The 20,227-nt window shown below is 41.9% G+C and overlaps 3 protein-coding genes across 17 annotated transcripts in view; 2 read left to right on the top strand and 1 right to left on the bottom strand.

Annotated features, from left to right (window-relative positions):
• The first annotated feature begins 18 nt into the window (after positions 1-18).
• Positions 19-7,746, top strand: EFCAB10 (EF-hand calcium binding domain 10). Its single transcript, XM_077338154.1, has 5 exons — positions 19-202; positions 1,665-1,826; positions 2,335-2,419; positions 3,463-3,501; positions 7,601-7,746. Exons 1-4 carry the CDS (start codon positions 106-108, stop codon positions 3,497-3,499), a joined length of 381 nt encoding a protein of 126 aa, XP_077194269.1. The 5' UTR covers positions 19-105; the 3' UTR covers positions 3,500-3,501; positions 7,601-7,746.
• On the bottom strand, positions 2,277-20,192 carry RINT1 (RAD50 interactor 1). 6 transcript variants are annotated; one of them, XM_077338136.1, is made up of 16 exons: positions 20,062-20,192; positions 19,256-19,341; positions 18,538-18,623; positions 16,622-16,817; positions 16,076-16,317; positions 15,167-15,340; positions 14,934-15,086; positions 12,898-13,054; positions 12,121-12,231; positions 11,804-12,029; positions 9,760-9,897; positions 8,220-8,419; positions 7,754-7,965; positions 7,328-7,508; positions 6,604-6,722; positions 2,277-5,246 (listed from the first exon to the last, which is right to left on the bottom strand). In XM_077338136.1, exons 3-16 carry the CDS (start codon positions 18,615-18,617, stop codon positions 5,024-5,026), a joined length of 2,412 nt encoding a protein of 803 aa, XP_077194251.1. In that variant the 5' UTR covers positions 18,618-18,623; positions 19,256-19,341; positions 20,062-20,192; the 3' UTR covers positions 2,277-5,023. The 6 variants fall into 6 exon arrangements, with proteins under 6 accessions (XP_077194251.1, XP_077194254.1, XP_077194250.1 ...); XM_077338139.1 differs by having other exon boundaries at positions 18,538-18,620; XM_077338135.1 differs by lacking the exon at positions 20,062-20,192 and adding an exon at positions 19,853-20,005.
• SRPK2 (SRSF protein kinase 2) overlaps positions 20,013-20,227 on the top strand; it is a 164,335-nt gene continuing 164,120 nt past the window's right edge. For 8 of the 10 annotated variants that reach the window (XM_077338128.1, XM_077338130.1, XM_077338129.1 and 5 more), the window contains exon 1: positions 20,013-20,149. The gene's annotated coding sequence lies outside the window, so the exon portion shown is untranslated. Of the gene's footprint in view, positions 20,210-20,227 lie in introns of all 10 variants that reach the window. The other 2 variants (XM_077338121.1, XM_077338134.1) reach the window with 2 other exon arrangements.

Here is a 20,227-nt window from a genome sequence, read left to right as displayed (position 1 = left end):
CGAGGAGAAAAGTCGAAGTTCGCTGCTGATTGGCCAGTCTTTGTCACATGACATGTCCCTATAACAAAGGGAGTCAGCGTTCCCTTTGGTCTCCTAGCAACAGCGATGGATCGTGAAGAGGAAGGCCGCAGGTATCTGGAACAGCACAAAATCCCCGATCTTCTACATAATTTAAGCGCCTTGTTGCTCTATCACCGCCCAGGTAAGGCTGTGTGGAGGGGGGGGGGGGAAGGTTTCCGCTGTGGTGCACTTTGGTATTTCTTGATTTGACTCTTCTTAGAGAACAGGGTTTCGAATGGTCGCCTGTCAGGTGCTGATTGTTTAAAAATGCATGTGACAAAGTTAGTCGGGATGAGTGTCTTCGGACTGCATTTGGATAGCCCGACCTTCTCTTCAGAGGCCTTTTCTGGCATGATGAGGAAACTCTGGAGCGGAGATTGCATTTTCTGTGTGTGTGTTTGTGTGAGGAAAGGGGAGGCTTTTAAACGGGAGACCCCAAATATAGCAAAAATCATAGAACTATATGTTACAAATCTAATTGCTATCTTGTGAGAACTACAACTGTTGTTTATTATAAAAAAGGGATTATAGTAATCTTAATGTATTTATTGATATTGAGAACATTTTAATGCACCTTTGCTACCCAATTTACATTCTCAAAGATAGTGATCAAATCCATTAAAACAAGCTTTTGATAAACCCAGTTAAAAACTATATTAAAAAACACAAACAGGAAGGTGTTTGTTGAGGGAATGCCATACAAAACAGTTGAAGACAGTAATCAAGGTGGGTGTTATAATCAACTTGGTGTTATAACTAAGAGTCTAACACCTTGCCACCAATCTAGTCTCCAATGGGGAAGGCACCCAAAGAAGACCCTCTGAAGATGACTGCATTGATTGAGAACGTACATGTAGCAGTTGGCAGCCCTTTAAGCATATTAATGCCAAGCCATGTAGTTTAAAAGGTGGCTTGTGAGTAATGAATGTGTGTGTGTTTAATGCATGAAGCTTAGTACTGTGGTATGTGTACAAATACAACAGGAAGTAAAATGTGATATAGATTTGCTGGGGGGGGGAGTTTTCTTATTCAGAATATCTTTTGTGCAAATTTTGCAATTTTTACATTTACCAAACTGTTTGGACTGCTGAAACCAGCAGTGGGGAGCGGCTTTTTAATTCTTGTGTAGTTTTCTCACCCAAAATTGTCTGCCCTAAGCTGTTGCTTCTATTTAGAGGCATCCATTTTATCTTTAGGAAAGCACTGTGAGGGAAGCCTACACACCTTGCATTTCTCCCTTAGCAAGAGTGGACCCCAGTGACCACATTTGAAAGGAGGGGGCTGTTAACACCTCATAGCTATATGCTATAATATGCTAGGCCAGCTGTGATATTAACAGTGGCCCGACTTCAGGCAGATTATAGATGACAGTATTTCTTTGAGAGACGCTGAAGACCTGTTTGTACTACTGTTGTATTTTATTATAGGTTGATAGCATCATAGTGTTGGGACATGGGTTTTTATACTTCCTGCTTGGAACCATGAGAAGGTAGATGAGAGATCATTCAGCACACAGAAACATTCCTAGCATTTGCCATTTTTATGGGGAAAGTAAGCTTAACAGAAATTGTGTTAACTATATGGTCAATTTTCTTCTGTGACAGAAAAACCAAGACACTTCTTGATACAGATACTGGAAAAAATAAAGCTTGCAAGAGTAACAAATGACTATCCGTATCTTATGGATGAATCAAACTTGAATGCCATGTTTGCTATGCTAGATACTGCAGGTCAGGGCTATATAACTTTACCTCAATATAAAGGAGGTAAGTATTCCTTTTTTTCATTTTAATATACCTAGTAGTCTTTACAGATGTAAGCCACAGCTTAAAAATGCAGTTTCAATAAAATTCTCATTCTAGTAAAACATTAAGATCACTTAGCCACTGCATGTTTTCATCACTGAGAGAAGAATTGAGAAAGACATTTCATCATACCTGCTCCACCACCTCCCTCCGTGTTTCTAACTGGTGTTTCTTTAGTAGCATTCCTTCTCAGGGACAGAGATGTGAAGGCCCATTTTAAAATCAGAAAAATTTGGGTTGGGCAGACTGGCATAGAATAAATGATCTGCATCTTGAGACAAGAGTTTTTCCAAAAGTTACTGGACTTCGATTTTTCCAATGGAAAGTTGGGAAATTTGGGGAAAGACTAAAAAAAACCCTTCAGTGATGATTTTTCTTTTGAAATGAATGAAATAAAAGACAAACTGCAGGTTTAAATATAGCAGATTTATATACCTCTTCCTTTCACTCCCTCCTTCCAATATTTTAGCACTACAAAGCATGGGACTGAGTACTGATGATATAATTTATACAGATGCAGAAAATATTACATTAGATACCTTCAAGGAAGATGTGTAAGTTAATAATTTTAAGTTGTCTGTTTGTGTTCATTGGACAGATGTATAAAAAAAGTTCTTCCTTTTCCTGAATAATACTGGGACCCAGATATTTTATCCAACTGTCCTTGTTTTTTCTTAGTGTAAGCAAAAATGAAGTGCAGTTAGCTCTAGAAACTCCTGTCTTTATGTCAATGTTTAGGAAGGCTCCCGTAACTTTAAAATGTTGAATAATTCTAGAGAGTTAAATGTTTTAATTAGAATAAAACAGCAAATCACAAATAAGTCAAGAGTATGTGGCTTGTACTAATTATTCACTCACACTAGGGTCTAGAACAGGGATGACCAAACTGTGGTAATTGTAGCCCATGGACATCTGGACAGCCATAGTTTGGCTACCCCTGCATATGTGTATGAATGACTAGTACAAATTAGTTTAACCATGAACTCATGCTTCTTACAGTCCCATTCCTTTCTTGCTAGTTTCTGATACTGTGTAAAGTTTTCTTTAGTTTATCTTTATCCCTGGCCCCTTTTTCTCTCAACTCCCTACCATATTCCATTCTTTGCACAGTGTATGTTGCAGGCATTGACCAAGATGGGGGACATATATGGAAATGAGACTAAAATGTAGAGAAAAATTGGAATTGGTCCCCAAGGTTAGGACAGGGTTATTCCCAGAGGCTTTTTATTTATTTATTTTTTGCTCAGAACTTTTCTTGAGGATGTAGTGGGTCAGAAAGTGAAAGACTCTTAAGTACCCCTTCCTCAATCCTTCAAAGTAGGTTTCTGGACTGGAAGGTAGTTGGAATACTTTTGATTTTACTGTTGTATATACAAGGTTAGAATCCCGTTCAGTTTAGTGGAAGAGTTAAGCATGTGTTTAAATCTATTGTGTTAAAGCTAATGGAATGCAAAACCACAGTTTTGTAGCTGAAATAAAAGAACATTGAAGAAAGCAGTTGCAGTTTTTTGCAGACACAAATTATTGAAGCACAATTATTCGGGGGTAGGCATGGTTTCTATGTATTCACTATAGCTCTTTTGCCTCCTTTCTGCAGGATGAAAAAATTTGCAGCAATGTGGGCTACATTTTAATTGTGAGTGTTCTACTCTAAAAACGTTGGTATCTTATTGCTGAAGAACCAAGAATTACGTTTATATAAATGACATTTTGTGCACCAGCTGTTCCACCACTACAGCAGATGTAGAATTTCATATTTTGTTCATAAAAGTAATCTCAAAATAAATAAAGAGCCAGCTTGGTGTAGTGGTTAGGAGCAACGACTTCTAATCTGGTGAACCGGGTTTGATTCCCCACTCTTCCACATGCTGCCAGTTTGGTGACCTTGGGCTCCCTACAGCACTGATAAAGTTGTTCTGACTGAGCGGTAATATTAGGGCTCTCTCAGCCTCACCTACCTCACAGGGTGTCTGTTGTGGGGAGAGGAAAGGGAAGACGATTGTAAGTCACTTTGAGACTCCTTCGGGTACAGAAAAGAGGCGTATAAGAACCAACTATTCTATTTTAATTGTCATAATATCCCTGTGTATAATCTAACTAAAACAAGGCAGTTTGTAATTCCCTCTTATTTCAACAACAGCCAAAGCTTGTTTTTAAGTCTTACCCATCATGTATGCTCAGTGATCCACATGTTTTTGCTGTCAAGTTGCAACTGGCTTATGGTGACCCCTTGGGTTTTCAAGGCCATTCAGAGGTAGCTTTGCCATTGCCTGCCAAACACTCAGAAGGGCAAATCCTGTTTCCTGTTTATGTTCTGAGATATTATGAGATTGGGCTAGTCAGATCAGGGTCTGCAGTTGTTACTTGCTTATTAATCTCACTGCTCCATATCTGCTCCCTATGTTAAACAGGGATTCTATCTTTCCATATTTTATACTGCAGAAGTTCTACAAAATTACACAAAAACAACTATCTGTTTTACCATAATAATCAACCAGTCAATTACATGGAATGCAGAGTTGTTATTCATACCATTCTTTACACTTCTGTAAACTTAACACCACTCATTAGCACTGCCCCTGCTCTTCTTCAAAGCAATACAGTTTAAGCTTACAGACTTGTATCCAGTCAGGTTCTCTGTTTATGTGGAAGAATGGCTAGCAACCACAGTGTATGCTACAGGCCATGTCGTCTACCAGAGCCCCTACTGTTGGGAACAGACTTTCTGCAAACAAATATGCCTGCTGCAATGGCTGGCTCAGCATTTATCCAAAAACGTTAGTCTTTTGAAATGGAAGAGCAGAGGAGATAATACAGCAGGAACCTGAGTAATTGGAATAGCAAAACAGCCAAAAATGGAGCATAATGCAACTTTAGCTCATACATATAATGACATCACTTGAGAAAAGGGACTCTGCCATGCCACTTAGTATGACAGAAACATCCTGGCCTATGAATGCTACCTAGAGATAGTTAAAAGTTTTAATTGGGCAGCTGGAGTTCAGTCACTTTATAACTGTAAGTAACTTTAAAATGAAAATAGGCTGTTGTTACATTCAAAAAAGTAAAGCTACTTTTTACAAATATTTATTACAAAAAGTCGTTGCTTCCTAGAATGCAATTGTAATTGCTGTCCCTGGATGGTTTTGTTCTTTTGCTTATTTCCCAGTATTAGGCCAGTTTGTTCTGAGATTAAGAAGAATCTCAACATCCTGCTGAGCTAATTTGTAGATTCCAAGTTCATTTAATGCTGCCACTGCAGTAGGCTGATTTGAATTCGGGACGGCTTCCAATCTGTTTTCAGCAGCTGACTGTAACACGTCTTTCAGAAGCAAGGCAGAGCCGACATTTAAATTCAGTACAATGCAGGCCTCCTTTATACTGCAGGGGAAAATAGGATAATTGTGATTTCAAGTTTGTGGCTTAGTAATAAGAAAGAAACAGTGGCTACAATCTATTGATTAGTTCACTTACCTAAAAGAGAAACCCCCTGAAATATTCTTCAGGCTTCGAAAAAACCCAGGAGTGATGTTGCAGGCCCTACCTTCCTGCCACACCCCCAGAAATCACATGTGACCAGAATTTACATCAACCAGACATTCCCACTGGATGTGACATCACAATGCCACTCCTACAACACAGAAATATTTTCAGATGATTTGTAAACGGAACCATGCCTATACTCTGGACTGACTACCAGTTTGCTCTTCTTCACCAGTGGGAGCCTGCAGAAACAGGGCTGGGACAGGCCTATGCCACTCAGTTGTTCCCACCCTAACACCAGAAAAAGAGCTGGGACAGGCTTATGCCACTCCATCGCATGCACACCATGCCAGAAACAGCCCAGCAGCCTACTCTGCTGGGCCAGGAACAGGGCTGGAGTAGACCTATGCCACTCGTCACCCATTCCCCTGCAGTTGTTAAATTAAGGGTATGTGCTCCTTTGGACTCCAGTCGCTACCACATGCAACAAGCCTCAGTCACCCCCCTCCAGGCCCATCACTAGCCATTGGGGGGGGGGGAGGGAGATCAACATGACCATATATGATCATATATTTTAAAAATTAATTAGCTCCTACACAATTGGCCGAAGCCTTCTGGGGCCTTCAGAAAACCCTGGTTGAGAAAGCCTGGCTTAAAGATATCTCTTTTTAGGAGGGAAAGTAAAGAACAACAACAAAAAAACCCTAAGAAGAGATACCTTCAGAGAAGAATATTCAAAGCTATCAAATTATTTATTTAAAATGTTTATATGCTACCTGTTCAGAGACCTGGGCAAGGCAGCTCGCAAAATAAAAAGTAAAAATCATTCAATACATAACATCTTTAAAATTCACAGCCATTACAACCCCAGCCAATGAAAAACCAAAGCATACAACATTTAGCAGAATTCATGATACTTATAAGACTCCTTGAGCCAGAAGAGTATTCTGAAAACAATTCTGAAAGTCATAAGTAAAAGCCTGTGTGAAAATAAATGCATTGGCCTGGCTGTTGGAAGACAGTAAGGTAGATGGTAGGTGAGTTTCAGCAGAGAAAACTTTCCACATGCAAGGTGCCGCCACTAAAATGCCATCTCTGATTATTACAAGCTTCAACTTTGCAATGAAGAGCAGGTTTTGTGAGGAGGATCTTGACTGGCAGGCTGGATAATACAGGAGAAGCCTATATTTCAAGTAGCTTGGCCCAGCACTGAGCACATCTGAATTGAGCTAGAATTTGAGACTTGCTTACTTACTGTTTGAAATAATTTTCTGGCCGCTTGCAGTAATGTGAAAACAAAGGGAAAAGATTCCTAGTCATGTCAAATTGGAGTTGTGCTGCTCCTCCTTCATTGAAGTGATTGGCCAAAACTATCTATATATATAGAACAGAAACACATGTTACCTTTATTATTATTATTATTATTATTATTATTATTATTATTATTATTATTATTATTATTATTATTATTATTATTATTTCCCGCCACTCCCTGGGTAGGCTTGTGGTGGATAACAGTTGTCTTAAAAATCCCAATTAAAATCCCATTAAAATACATTAAAAATCATAACATGGCAGCAGCCAATCACAATCTACTCCCACCTGCCAAGGTGATAGAGAATGGGGGAGATGATGTATACTTTAGACCCCCCTGGGGGGGGCAATGCTCTACCTCGCAGACCCCAGCCTCAACCATAAACCTGGCAGAAGAGCTCCATTTTACAGGCCCTGCGGAATGCTGACAAATCCTGCAGGGCCCGTAGCTCACCTGGGAGCTCATTCCACCAGGTGGGGGCCAGGACCAAAAAAGCCCTGGCCCTGGTTGAGGCTAGGCGCGCTTCTCTAGGGCCGGGAACGACCAATAGATTTCCCCCCGCAGAGCGTAACACTCTGCGGGGGACATAGAGCGATAGGCAGTCCCTTTTAAAATGAGTCTGTTTGGTACATGCCTCATATACATACACCGCTCATATACTTACTTCTTGATAGATGAATAAATCCACTTTCTCTGCAAGCATTTGCCAGAATACTTTGAACAGTGAATAACAAAGCTGTTGTTCTAGCTGCAGCAGCAGGTCTCTTAAAGTCAGTAGCAGGGGACATGCACTGCTCGATAAAGACATGACCGCCTGTTCTGACTGGGATGGCAAAGAGAGCCACCTAAAAGAAACAGAAACATCACTGCACAACATCTAACTTGAAATTTACCCAAAATGTTTTAACCTTCCATTTTGAACCTGTTACCCTAACAGATGGGAAAGAAGTCAAGAGAAGTTCATCGGCAGAGCCAACCAAGACCCAGTTTCAAACCATTGCAGATCCTCGGACTTTAGTGCTTAGTGCATAGTTCTTCAAATCTATGTAAAGGAATTAAAAATTTGCTATCAGAAGAAACAAAGACTCACCGTTCTTTTTTATACATCTTCGCAGCATCTTTGACCTCCCTGAAGACATGGTCTTCTTGACGGGTCAACATGTCATGTTTTAGCCGTTCAAGGTTAATCATATCATCAAAGACAGATGTCTCCATCGATGCCAACTGCCCTAGCTGTAGTTTGCTTAGTGTACTGTTGTCTGCACATACTTCCAAGGCAGCCTGCTGAAGCTGCAGGAAGAACTAACAGATAGGACAAACCCATCAAACCCCAAAACTTCCAAGTGTTTTTCTTAAATAAAGCAGTACACATTCCAGTTCCCCTAAAATTATGGAAATGCAAAAAATTCATTTTATGTCTATTTTTTTTATCTATTTAGTACACTCAAAATTACAAGTATTTTTTAACTGCACTAAAGGACCCAGAAAACATCTTTACGGTATTAAATTTAGTCCCAGAAAACTGGTAACAAAAACTAGGAAAAATAACTACTTACAACATTGTCAGCCCAGTCTGCCAGAACTGTTGCTATGTAGTTAACAGCATTTAGGATTGCACAGTACCGGAAGCCTAAAGGTGCTCTGCTTTCTTCTTTCATAACTTGAGTTAGTCGTATCCTGAAGTCATCCACCAATTCTTTTTGCAGCTCTAGGAACTGTAGCTTTCTAGCCGCTGTAGGCAGGTTCTTATACCTGTCTATTGGAAAAATCACAGTATCTTAAAATTTATTTATTTATTTATTTTGATTTCTATACCGCCCTTCCATATGGCTCCTTTCCCGCCGACGAACCATTGCCCTTCCCTCCCCATTTCGACTCCCTGCCGCCGCCAGGAACAAAGACTCCCCTCGCCATGGCCCCACAAGGAATCCACACTAATGTCGCCCCTGCAGCCTTGCCACGGCCTCCTACTACTCACCCTCCAGCCTCACCACGCCCCGGGCCCTCCCGCACCCTTCCCACGCTAACGACGATCGCCTGGCACCGCCCGCCGCCGCCCGCCCCCTTCCCGCCCCGAACCCCAGCCCACGACTTCAGGATGGCCACTTACCTGCCTCGGCGCAGAGAGGCCAGGTCGCTGCCTGGCCGCGCATCCAGGAGGAGCCGACGCCGGCGGCCGTGACGATGGCTGCGGCCACAGCCCCCACCAGAACGCCTCGCCGCCGGCCTGTATAGCCAGGGGTGGCCGGCGCCTGCGCCACCCACTAAAAGCACAGGTCGCCCGCTGGCCCACGCACTCAGGAGCGGCTGGCGGAGGAACCTCCGGGAGCGGTGGCCCCAGAACATCGCCACCATCGCCTGTGTTCCAGCCTCCAGCTCGCCCACTGCTATCTGCTGCCTCACACACACCAACTTAGGTAAGCGGCGGCACGGGGGGGGGGGGGGGAAGGAGGCGGCAGCAGCTTACAGCCCGGCCCACGGCCGGTCTTTGGTGCGGGGACAGGGCCCGGGAAGACAGAGAGTCGCCCTGCCCAACTCATGAGACCCGCTAGCGCCCGCTGTATTTACAGTACAGCGGGCTTAATTTCTAAAATGCTCATATAGTAGCTGCTTTCCAATAGTTTGCAAAGATTTCTGTGTCAAGTAGCTTTCCTGTACTTAGTTCAACTCAGTTAACAGGAACAGCATAAAAAAAACCCACACACACATTTTCGAGCCTACCTACAGTCTCAGAGGAATGTTTTTACTGTTATGATACTGGAAACCTGCCAAGCTAAAATGCACCAGGCAGATTTTATTCCCCAGTCAGACTGGGAGAGATGTGCTTTGCCTTAAATGTTCAGATGTAACCATTAATGATAGAATTTAATAATCTCCTTTATGGTTATAAAAACCTTCACCGTCTTCTGCACAAACATTGAAAAGCCATGCATAAATAAAAATTAACAAGAACAGCATCTGTTTGTTCAAACCACCAATTATTCTTCTATGACACTACAGCCAGTGACACAATGTTGTTTACCTTGCTCAATAGGCATGTTACCGTTCTTGAATTGTTGAAGAACCAAAGCCTAATGCCTGATATTTTATAATTACCTGTGATGACCAGTAACAAAGTCATAAAAGTTTCAGCACAATCTGGGACTTTCATTTCATCTACATCGGTGATATCTTTATATTGTGATATCCAAGCTGCTTCAGATGAAAGCATAGAGTCCATCTTTTGAAGAGCAACTGTCAGACACAAATACAGCAACATTTTTGCTTTATTGTCATGCCATTCAGAGGCAATTTCCTAGACCCAGACTAAATTAGAAGTTTCCACTAGTTCCCCCTTCCTGCTGCAAATTGGCCTCATGTTACGATTTCGTGGAGATCAGAGAGAGATGGTGGCTGGAAAGTTCTAGTTTGCCATTGGAAAATTGAGTCTGGATCCAATCCTACGTCCTTAAAAGTAAATTATTCTTTAAAAAAAAATCTATACAGAACTGCTAACTAAACCTCTTTCAATTTGACCCGCAGCTTAAGAAATGCAGTCTATGACAAAATATAAGCAGTATTGTATACCAAATAATTTTTCGAACATTCCTTCTCTATATTCTCATCCTTAAATCACCACAAAGAATGAGAACTCAAGCAGAGTTCTAAGCATAGATCTTTCAAAAAGAAAAAGCACAGAAACCTTCTATATAATTTGATTTATATACTGCCCATCTCAGACTAGTTGTCTTGGCAAGTGATCAACAAGGTGCACAGCGTTCTGCAATAAAAGATATAAAGCAATTCATGATTAATTTAAAAGTAAAAAATTTGCCAGAAGCTGAACCATTAGTTAAAACTCGCTTCAGTTGCCAGCAGGCCAAGCTGCAGGAGTTGGGGGGGATGGGGGACGAAAGGACTTCTAGTCTTGTGGTGAACTATGTTGGTACGCCCTTTTCATTAGGGAGAAGAAATACCAGTCAGCTTTGCAGCAGAAGAGCCATTTCAGAGTTCTCAGATTTTTGCAGGTTCTACAGTGTATTTCTGACAATGAATATTATGCTGGGCCTTCCAAAAATATAGCGGCCATAGACCAGGCCTCAAATAACCTCCATCTCATAGCTTGCACTAAGATTTTTACTACATGTGCACTAGTGCTGTGCACTTGCAAAATAGTTTTATTCTGTATCAGAAAGTTGGGAATAGCATGATTATCATTCGTTTTAAATGGTAGGAGTATTGCCATCATTCTAGAAATTCATTCTGGATATATCAAAACAATACTCCCTATATTGCTAATCCAGACTTAAACAATCTTGGAAACGCGTCCTCCTCCTTTCCCACCCAAGCAAGGAATGAACAGAGAGAGAGGAAAGGCTCCAAGCTGGTCAGTGGAACATCAACCCTTTACAGGGTTGCTATTTTCCATGGAACTAGTTCAGAGGCCTGGTCCTCCCACTGGAAATAATGGTTTTCTAAAGATTAAATGGCAGACTAAATAGCTGTGGATAGTGAAAGGCTTTGTGATCTGATTTCTGGCATTTATTGGGAGAAAAATATCAGAATCTGGAATACTGGGAAAACCTGTCACTTTGCTGATCCAGCACAGGAAATATTAAGCAGTTAGACAGTTTGGTGTAGAGGTTAGGAGTGTGGACTTCTAATCTGGCATGCTGGGTTCGATTCTGCACTTCTCCCACATGCAGCCAGCTGGATGACCTTGGGCTCGCCACAGCACTGATAAAGCTGTTCTGACTGAGCAGTGATATCAGGGCTCTCTCAGCCTCACCCACCTCACAGGGTGTCTGTTGTGGGGAGAGGAAAGGGAAGGCGACTGTAAGCCGCTTTGAGCCTCCTTCGGGTAGAGAAAAGCGGCATATAAGAACCAACTCTTCTTCTTTTTCTTATACTGGGGCAGCAGCAGTGTCCAGTTTCACATTCCCAACACACACCGTTTAGTTTCATCTTCTCATCAAAAACCTGAGTATCCAAGGAAACTCAGCATTGTTTTAAAGTATCACCATCGCCCCCCTCCCAAAAAAAACCCCACCCCAAACCTTTTATTTTCTATCCCATAGCTACAAGACATGTGTGAACATAAATGCATCTATTCACAAAAGTAATTGGTTTGGGATTATTTGTAAATCAAGCAAAGTCTTACATTTTCTCTCCACAGTTAACCATCTTTGAAAACAGGTTTCTTCTGATAAAATGTGCATACAGCTTGGGGAGCTGCTGAGATATCCATGAACAGTGTGTAGCTCTCTCTCAAATAGAAGCACTTCATCCACCAGATGACAGAAGAGATTGTCATCATACAATAAACAGGGTATATCTGCAGAAAGCTTCTCCAGGATCAACATTACCAATGCCCGGGAAAATTCCAGCTTGAGAGAGGCAAAGAGATCAATTAAAATAGCAGATATGAGTGTAATTGATTACCAATATCAATTTGTTAAGCAGGACAAAGATACTTACCCTTGCATTCACTGGAAAGCCTGCTTTATCCAATATCGGCTGGATTTTGTCTTCAAGAAACTTAGCATGGTTCCCAATCCACATAAGCACCTGTGTTAGGTACCATTCCGGCTTTCAAGGAAGATATAAAAATAGGCTGTGTTTTTCTAGGTCATAATACAATCTCCTTTCTATGTATCCTTTCTATGCCAACATGCATTAGAGTGGACTGAACTGGACACTGTCAGCAATCCTCCTCATCAAACCCAAAGTTTGCTTTTTTAGATTCCCACAAAGGGAGATATGTTTTGGTAGAGGAAATTCTTGCACAAAAGGGATCAGGTGAATACATGTATCTGCTGACTTCCACATTGTTTTTTTGTGGTACCACTAAGCAGGAATCAGATCTCCTGGGATGCAAACCCATACATGCATGGAGGATGGAGCATATTGTAAATCAATGCAAACTAGCAGATAACTAATCTCGGCTATTCTGAGATGTAATATTAAAATTATTTGTAATGAATATAATCTGGGGTCATGTTTTCTACTTAAGGAGCACAGATCTAATTTGCCAGTGGACATGCTCTTCTTTAGTATAAGATGTCTTCCCCTGCCACAAGAGGCTCCTCCACTAGCAGAAGCCAAATCCCTCATATCTCCATAAATAAATACTCTTGAAATATTTTCCTTTTAAAAAAGGAAATGCGGAAAACTTAAGTTCCAGTCTCATCTTTACCTTCCAGGCCACGACATGGATCAAAATGTTACTTTAAGGGCTACTGTGCACCGCAATACCTTGCTTAAAACATTTGTTTGTCTGTTCCCTGAAAAATGATACTTGAATCTTTTCTGAAGAGGAGCCAGCATAATCTGAATAGGCAGTACGACAGGTGGAGATGGAGGCAGAGTGTACTTTTCTGGAAGCTGCTTTGGTTTGGTTAACAGTTCATCTCTGAGATTTTAAGTCAAAGTAAAATGTCTTAAGAATACATATGCTGGCTTAAGTAGAACACAGAATTCTTGTGTTCATTTTCAAAAGGTTTTATTGTGTTCATTAACACTGCTTTCTTGAATTGTCAACATTTACTAAATACAGATACTGTATACATTGTTACTGTTTTACAGAAACATTTAATAGAATGCAATAGTAATGGACTGTAAATTGTAACAGTAACAATTTTACAAAATTATGTTGATCAGTTTATTACATTGGTGAAGACATTTCTGATACCAGTTCATAGCTGCCAATCACGTAAAGGAACAGAATGTTATAATTGGATTAATAATCTAAGGAGAAAATCCACATGATTTATGCAATACTATCATGAAGTCCTACAGTCTGTGCTGCTTTGTCTTCACCAGGAGGTTTTACAAGATCTGAAAAGTGTGAACACTGGCATAAGGGTTGACATAATTATCTCCTCCTGTGGGAGAGTCCAAGGCTAACAGGTAGAACATCTGCTTTGCATGCTGAAGATTCCAGGTCCAGTCCCTAAGAACCTCCAGTTAAAAAGAATCAGCTAGTAAGTGACAAGAAAAACCTCTATTCAATATCCCAATGTACTGGAAATCCTACAAATTAGACAACAATGACTTTGGCTCTTCCAAAGCCACAGCTAACATTTGCAGAGGACAGTATTAGCCACAAGGAAGGATGCCTGGCCTTGACCTGGGCCAGGGCCTTTTCAGTCCTGGCCCCAATCTGGTGGAATGAGCTCCTGGAAGAACTGAGGGCCCTCACAGAGCTGTCTAAGTTTTGCAGGGCATGTAAAGCAGAGCTCTTCCACCAGGTCTTTGGTTGAGGCCAGGGTTAGGAACAACTAGGGCCCCTCCTCTGTGCAACATTAAGTGAACCCCACCCTGTAGTGATTGGCTGAGGATTGGGGAAGATAGAGGATTATGCTGCCGCTTTATGGTTCCTATGCCTTTTAAGGAGAGTTGACCGGTTTTATTGGGATTTTTATCAGTTTTATGTAACCAGCCACAAGTCTACAGAAAGTGACAGGATAGAAATCCAAGAAATAATAAATAAATAGCTCTTTGTTTCTATCCTTGAATCAGTACCTGAGATGAATAAAACAGTGCTCTGCTGAAGCTTTAGTTGCTGTTTGCACTAGGGTAGAATAGGTTAGAGTCTCTTTGAGAGCCAGCTGGAGAACCGGGTTTGATTCCCCACTCCTCCACATGCAGCCAGCTGGGTGACCTTGGGCTTGCCATCATTGTCTCAGGGCTCTCTCAGCCTCACCTATCCCCACAGGGTGTCTGTTCTGGGGGGAGGAAGGGTAGGTGATTGTCAGCCACTTTGAGACTCCTTCAGGTAGTAAAAACTGGGGTACAAAACAAAGAGCTCTTCTTTCCTGTATCCTTGTATAGGAGAAAATAGTTAAAGTGCAGTTTGAAGTATGGGAAGGAGAGTAATTTTGGGATCAGATGGAAAATCTCTGAAGATGGCATCAGACTCCCTATTTCTGTGCCTGTTTTGAATCCCATGATGCAAGAATTAATGTATGGAAACAATGGAAACCCACTCTACAAAATTCTCTGCATCATTAACTTTGTATTAATCCATATTACGTAGAGTTTTCAAACTGTTTCTTTTTTTATCAAAAATCTGAATATGCCTGCATCAATAGACTGATTTGCGGACATCCAGTGAATATGTTGAGCAAAAACTTCATCTACTGATGGCAAACAAACAAGCCTGGCCATTTTGTATCCTGGTTATTTCAGAATTCTAACATTTCAGAGTAAGAACAGGATCATCCTACATTTCCTCAGTATGTATGCATATGTCCAGTAGGAAAAAAAACACAGCTTATTTTAAAGGATACGAAGTTTGTAGTTTCAAAAGCTGAGAAAACAGAGTCTCCAGGTTATCATATGCTTCTTGTGCACCGGCTGGGGATGTAGCCAAGCCAAAAGGCTGAGATTGTGCTGGGCCAATAAATGGCCAATGAAGATGAGCTAAAGTCTCCTCAAAATCGCTACAATAAATGACCACACAAGATTATCTCAATTCAGCTTTCCAATGCAAAAAATAAACAAACTATGTTTTATTCCTTACCTGGACAGTTTATCTTTCAGAATTTTATGCCAGAACTGAACTGTAGATCGGAAAAAAGTCAGAAGATGAGAACAAGATGACTCCTGAAGCTTGATGTCCAGTTCTGCCATGGAGGCCAAAGTGGTTGCAGCCTCAGGCACATTGTTGGTCATGAGATACTGCTGAATGTTGTCACTAGAAAAGAAGAACAAAGAGCTGGGATAAGCAGGGCAAAGCAACTGTGGACACCCAAGAAAAATTCCATTCAAAATAATTTTTAGAAATCTGAAGTGTAAAATCAAAGTGATTTAAAAAGTCAAAGAACAGAGAAAATATTTACACTTCCAAAAAAGTCATATATCAAAAATATCACAGAAATAAAGGAGGGCAACAAGATTTTAACAAACTAATCCTCCTGTCCCACCATAACTTGCAAAGTCCGGTATACATTTTCATTTTTTTCCTGAGCAGGATATGATCAAATGCTTTTTAAAATGCAGAAGGAATAACAACATATTGGCTGCAAGCCAATGGGAAGCTAACTAAACAAGCTCATTAATTTCAATGGGATAAGCATGCTTGCCTGACATGGACTGCGGCCATACTAAGGTATGCATAACTAAAAACTGCTTTGCAGATGGGAATAAGGGGAATGGGAATAAAGTTCTCAAGGAAGACCTAAATTGGCAAACATGCTTATCGAGCTCGTCATATTTCAGTAAATTTTGCTGTTACTCTGTGCTACCTAGTAGATTGTAAATCTACAGAGGAGTAACTGTGTTAGCTGCAGCAAAAACAAACAGGAGTTTAATCTTATTCGTCTTTGAAATGCCCCTCAACTCTATCTAGAAGACGGTGGGTGTGGAAAACACGTGGGGAAATTGCTTGTGTATGCAGGCCCAGCCAAGAATAATTAGGAGTACTATTGACCTTAATTCCTCTATTTGTGAAATCCATTTTAAATAGGCAAGATGTCGTTCAACTTCTTTTATCTGACTTATTAATACACCAAGATTCTCCATCCATGGCTTAGAAATCAATAGGTGATTGTTAATTGAATCATGTAAAAGTCTTTCATCCTTGAGAAGCTGATTGAGAGACTGCTTAGAGTTTTCTGCATTCTGTAAGGCCTTTTGAATTCTTTTCGGAACTTCTGATGAAACTGTAAGCACCTATATAGATCAGAGATATGAAAAAGCAGATAACCTATAACCAGACACAGGCCATTGGCCATTTTGGGGGCGGATGCGGGTTAACATGACCATATATGGTCATATTACTCAATAAATGTTTACATATTTTTACATATATAAAAAGTAACTCCCACCCATTTGGGAAACCCTTCCAGGACCATCAAGAAACCCCAGGGTTGAGAAAGTCTGACTTGCAGATGCTACAGACCTCCACATTTGGGTAAACAACAATTTAGTGCTTCTTTCAAGTGTGAAAACAAAACAACCTACCCATTCAACTCACCTGTTCTTCTAATTTTAGTTTATTTTCTGACAGCTTTTCAATAAGTCTGCCAAGTTTGCGCAAAGAGTCATAATCATTTCCAACCTCCTTTTCCACAAATTCAGACACGTAGAAAGGGATGTCACAGGTTTCTGGATCTCTAGGAATCTTTTCTTTTCCAGGGTTAACAGTTTTCATCTTTGTACCACCTGCGACACTGCGTTTTAAATAGCATAATTAGCCCCTGGCAGCTTTGGCAAAGATTCATCCCACTGGGATAAGATACATTAACCTGAATTTAAATAAAAGCAGTAGCAACCAATAGGCATTAACTATGGAAATACAGGAGCCTGAGAGTTAAAGCACACTGAGGGCACACTTCCCAAAGGAGCAAAACCCTAAAATTTACCTCAAATTAGATTACTCCAGAATAATCTGGAATAATAATAATCCAGAATAATCTAGTGGCAGTTTAAATAGAAAAAAGAAATTTCCAGCAAGTTATGTCACATGATTTCCATACGCTTCTGGTCATGGCTATCAAAGTGACCAGTGCTGACTTTTAAGACACTCAGAGATAATGACACATAAGATTTTAAAGACAAGGGAAAAAATCTTAACATAGTCAATATCCCAAGGAAAAAGAAGAAATAGAAGAGTTGGTTCTTATATGCTGCTTTTCTCTACTCGGAGGCTCAAAGCGGCTTACAGTTGCCTTCCTTTTCCTCTCCCAACAACAGACACCCTGTGAGGTGGGTGAGGCTGAGAGAGCCCTGATATCACTGCTCAGTCAGAACAGCTTTATCAGTACCGTGGCTAGCCCAAGGTCACCCAGCTGGCTGCATGTGGGGGAGTGCAGAATCAAACATGGCTCACCAGATTAGAAGTCCGCACTCCTAACCACTACACCAAACTGGTTCACTTTAAAGGAGTCTTTACTCCAGATGGGGTGTATGCCTCTTCCTATACCACAAAACCAAAGTGGCGTAGTGGTTAAGGCGAGGCAGCCTTTAATTTGGAGAACAAAGTTTGAGTCCCCAGTCCTCCACATGCATCCACCTGGGTGATCTTGGTCTAGTCATAGTTCTCTTAGAGCTGTTCTAATAGAGCAGTTCTTTTAGAGCTCTCACAGCTCCACCTACCTCAAAGGGTGTCTGTTGTAGGGAGAGGAAGGGAAAAATATTTGTAAGCTGCTGTGGGACTCCTTCATATAGTGAAAAGCGGGGAACTTAAAAAGTTCTTCTTCTTTGAGTTTAGTTTACTGATGTGGACACATCTTCTGGTGCAGCCCTTAGGATGGAAATGGGTACGGACGTGACATCAGTAGCACTGGCCCAGAGCACACCAGAAGAGGCTGGGGTAGCTGAGGGTGCCGCAGCAGGTGGCTGGCTGGGGCACAGCAGGCTGTTTCAGGAGGAGCCTGAGCAGTTGTGGGGAAGTGCCAGCACCACCCTGCCCAAAGCCAGGGATATCATGAGACAGAGTGGAGGCTGGGCGGGGTGGAGGAGAGGAGTGAGCAGAGAGTCTGGGTGGTGGGGAGGTCTTTGGAGGCCAGGCAAAGGCCGTGTGGTTCCTGGGGTTGCCCTCTAGGCCTCCAGGGGCTGGCATTCAGGGTGCAAGCCCAGACACTGCCGTCCAGGCTGGAGAAGGCTGGGACCCTCCTGGAAGAAGAGGTAAGGAGGGAGAGGGGAGGACTCTTTGTGTGTGTATTGTATATTGGGGGGGGGGACTGGGGAGTAGGTTGGGGAAGTGGGAGGGGAGGGGAAGGGGTTTGCGTGTGTGTTTGTGAGATGGGGGGAAGGGGAATGGATAGAAGAGCTCCAGGGTGTCACTACATTTTTATTCCTACATCCATGACATTCACCAGGCCATCTATTTCCCAAGTGGCTAGGGCCCTTCTTCCAGCCAGATTCCCCCAGTAAGGAAGCTGTACTTACCACAACAGCAGAGGCTCTTCCTTCTCAATACAGCCCCTATGATCTTCTGCTCCTTCTGCAGGATCTTCCTCGTAGCTCATCTCCTGCTGAGATGAAAAAGGGAATATAAATCAGTCTCTATTCCTTAGTGCTCAGCACCAGTCCCCCCCCCCCCCCAGTGTGGGAGATGTTAGCATGAGTTTCCATACTGGCTCTCTAGCTCTGGCCTGCTTGGAACAGCTCACTATTTAAATTGCTCCAGCCCATTCTGAAGCTAGTTGCTCAGGTTGGCCACCAAGCTGTAAGTTTTAGCATTGAGAAACGGGTCAAAGCTTGAGGAAATCAAATGATGATTCTGAAGTAAGGTAGAAAACATCATCAAAGTTTTCCTTGTACTACAGTTTTGGGGGAAACTTGTCTAAAATTACATTTGATATTTTCTTTAAAAATCAATTTATTATGTAGGCTTTTAAAAGTTTGGTTTCCTTTTATTACATTTTTATTTATAATGGAAACTCTTTATGACACATGTTCTTGTTTTATATCTGATCACTTATAAAAGGCCTTTTTATTTAAAAAAAAATATTATCCCTGGCTCCAAAGCATATGTCCCAAGGCAGTTAACAAAAAGGAATAGTAAACTTTTTTAAAAAATCCTGATTGAAACATGAATAAGAGCAATTGTAGAAATAACAGAAACAGGAATCAACAAACAGGATTCAATAAGAATCAATATTACTTCTGAACACGCTGCAATATCACTCTTGTACAAGGCTCAAGTCCATTGGAATCAGCTCAATGTCCATTTGGTTCTTCTGTGATTAACTGCAAGAAATTCAAAATAGATTGAATTACCAGGGATGTCTGTCAATCCACAGCACCAAATACAGATTTAATGCAGCACTTCAGTGCTAAACTTTATAAACACAGAACCTCAGAGCCAAAATTGGATTTATATTTTGCTTTTTATGGGACTTCATTTTTATATTATTATTGTGGTCTTCATATTTCTGGTAACATAATGCACCTTTGATTGCCACACCTGAATTTGCACCCTCAGTGCCGGTTTTCTGTTGCTGCCACAAATCCTGCCAAGTGACCATAAGACCCGTCACTCAGTCTCATTTCAAATTACCTAGCAGGGTTGTTGTTAGGCTAAGGTGAAGCAAAGAATGACATACATGCACACATACACACACATAACAAAAAGGGATTTTTAAAAAGTACTGCTAATTCTAAAATCGTTCCTGAAAAGTGAACACATAGATCTTGAAGACTAGGCCACTCAGTCAGGGGCTGAAACCCCACCCACGTATCCCCTTATACCCGTTTATACCCGCATCTGCTGTCTGCTGGAAACAGGATGCGTGGCTACGTGGACCCTGATGACGCAACACAGCCACACACACACAGCCACGCCTCTTCCTTCCCACGGTGGCCACCCGCCTTATCCAGCGCGAGGGAGTCCGGGGCACCCCGTGGGAACCCCCCCCCCCCCGACGCCGAGAGAAGTGCGAGGAGCCAACCCCCAACCCATCTTCTCACCTGACACGTGAGCCACGCCCCCTCCCCCGACGCTTCTTCACCCAACCACAGTCTCTCAGCGCCGTCAGGAGCGGCGCGGGGAAATGACGTAAGCAGGGTTACGGCAGAGACAGCGACGGGGGGCGCGCCTCTTTTTGCGGATTACGCGGTAAACGGGCGCTTCAGT

The sequence above is a fragment of the Paroedura picta genome, chromosome 5 (genome assembly GCF_049243985.1).
Source record: "Paroedura picta isolate Pp20150507F chromosome 5, Ppicta_v3.0, whole genome shotgun sequence".
Taxonomy (NCBI): Eukaryota; Metazoa; Chordata; class Lepidosauria; order Squamata; family Gekkonidae; genus Paroedura; species Paroedura picta.
This window is presented reverse-complemented; position numbering and strand designations above follow the sequence as displayed.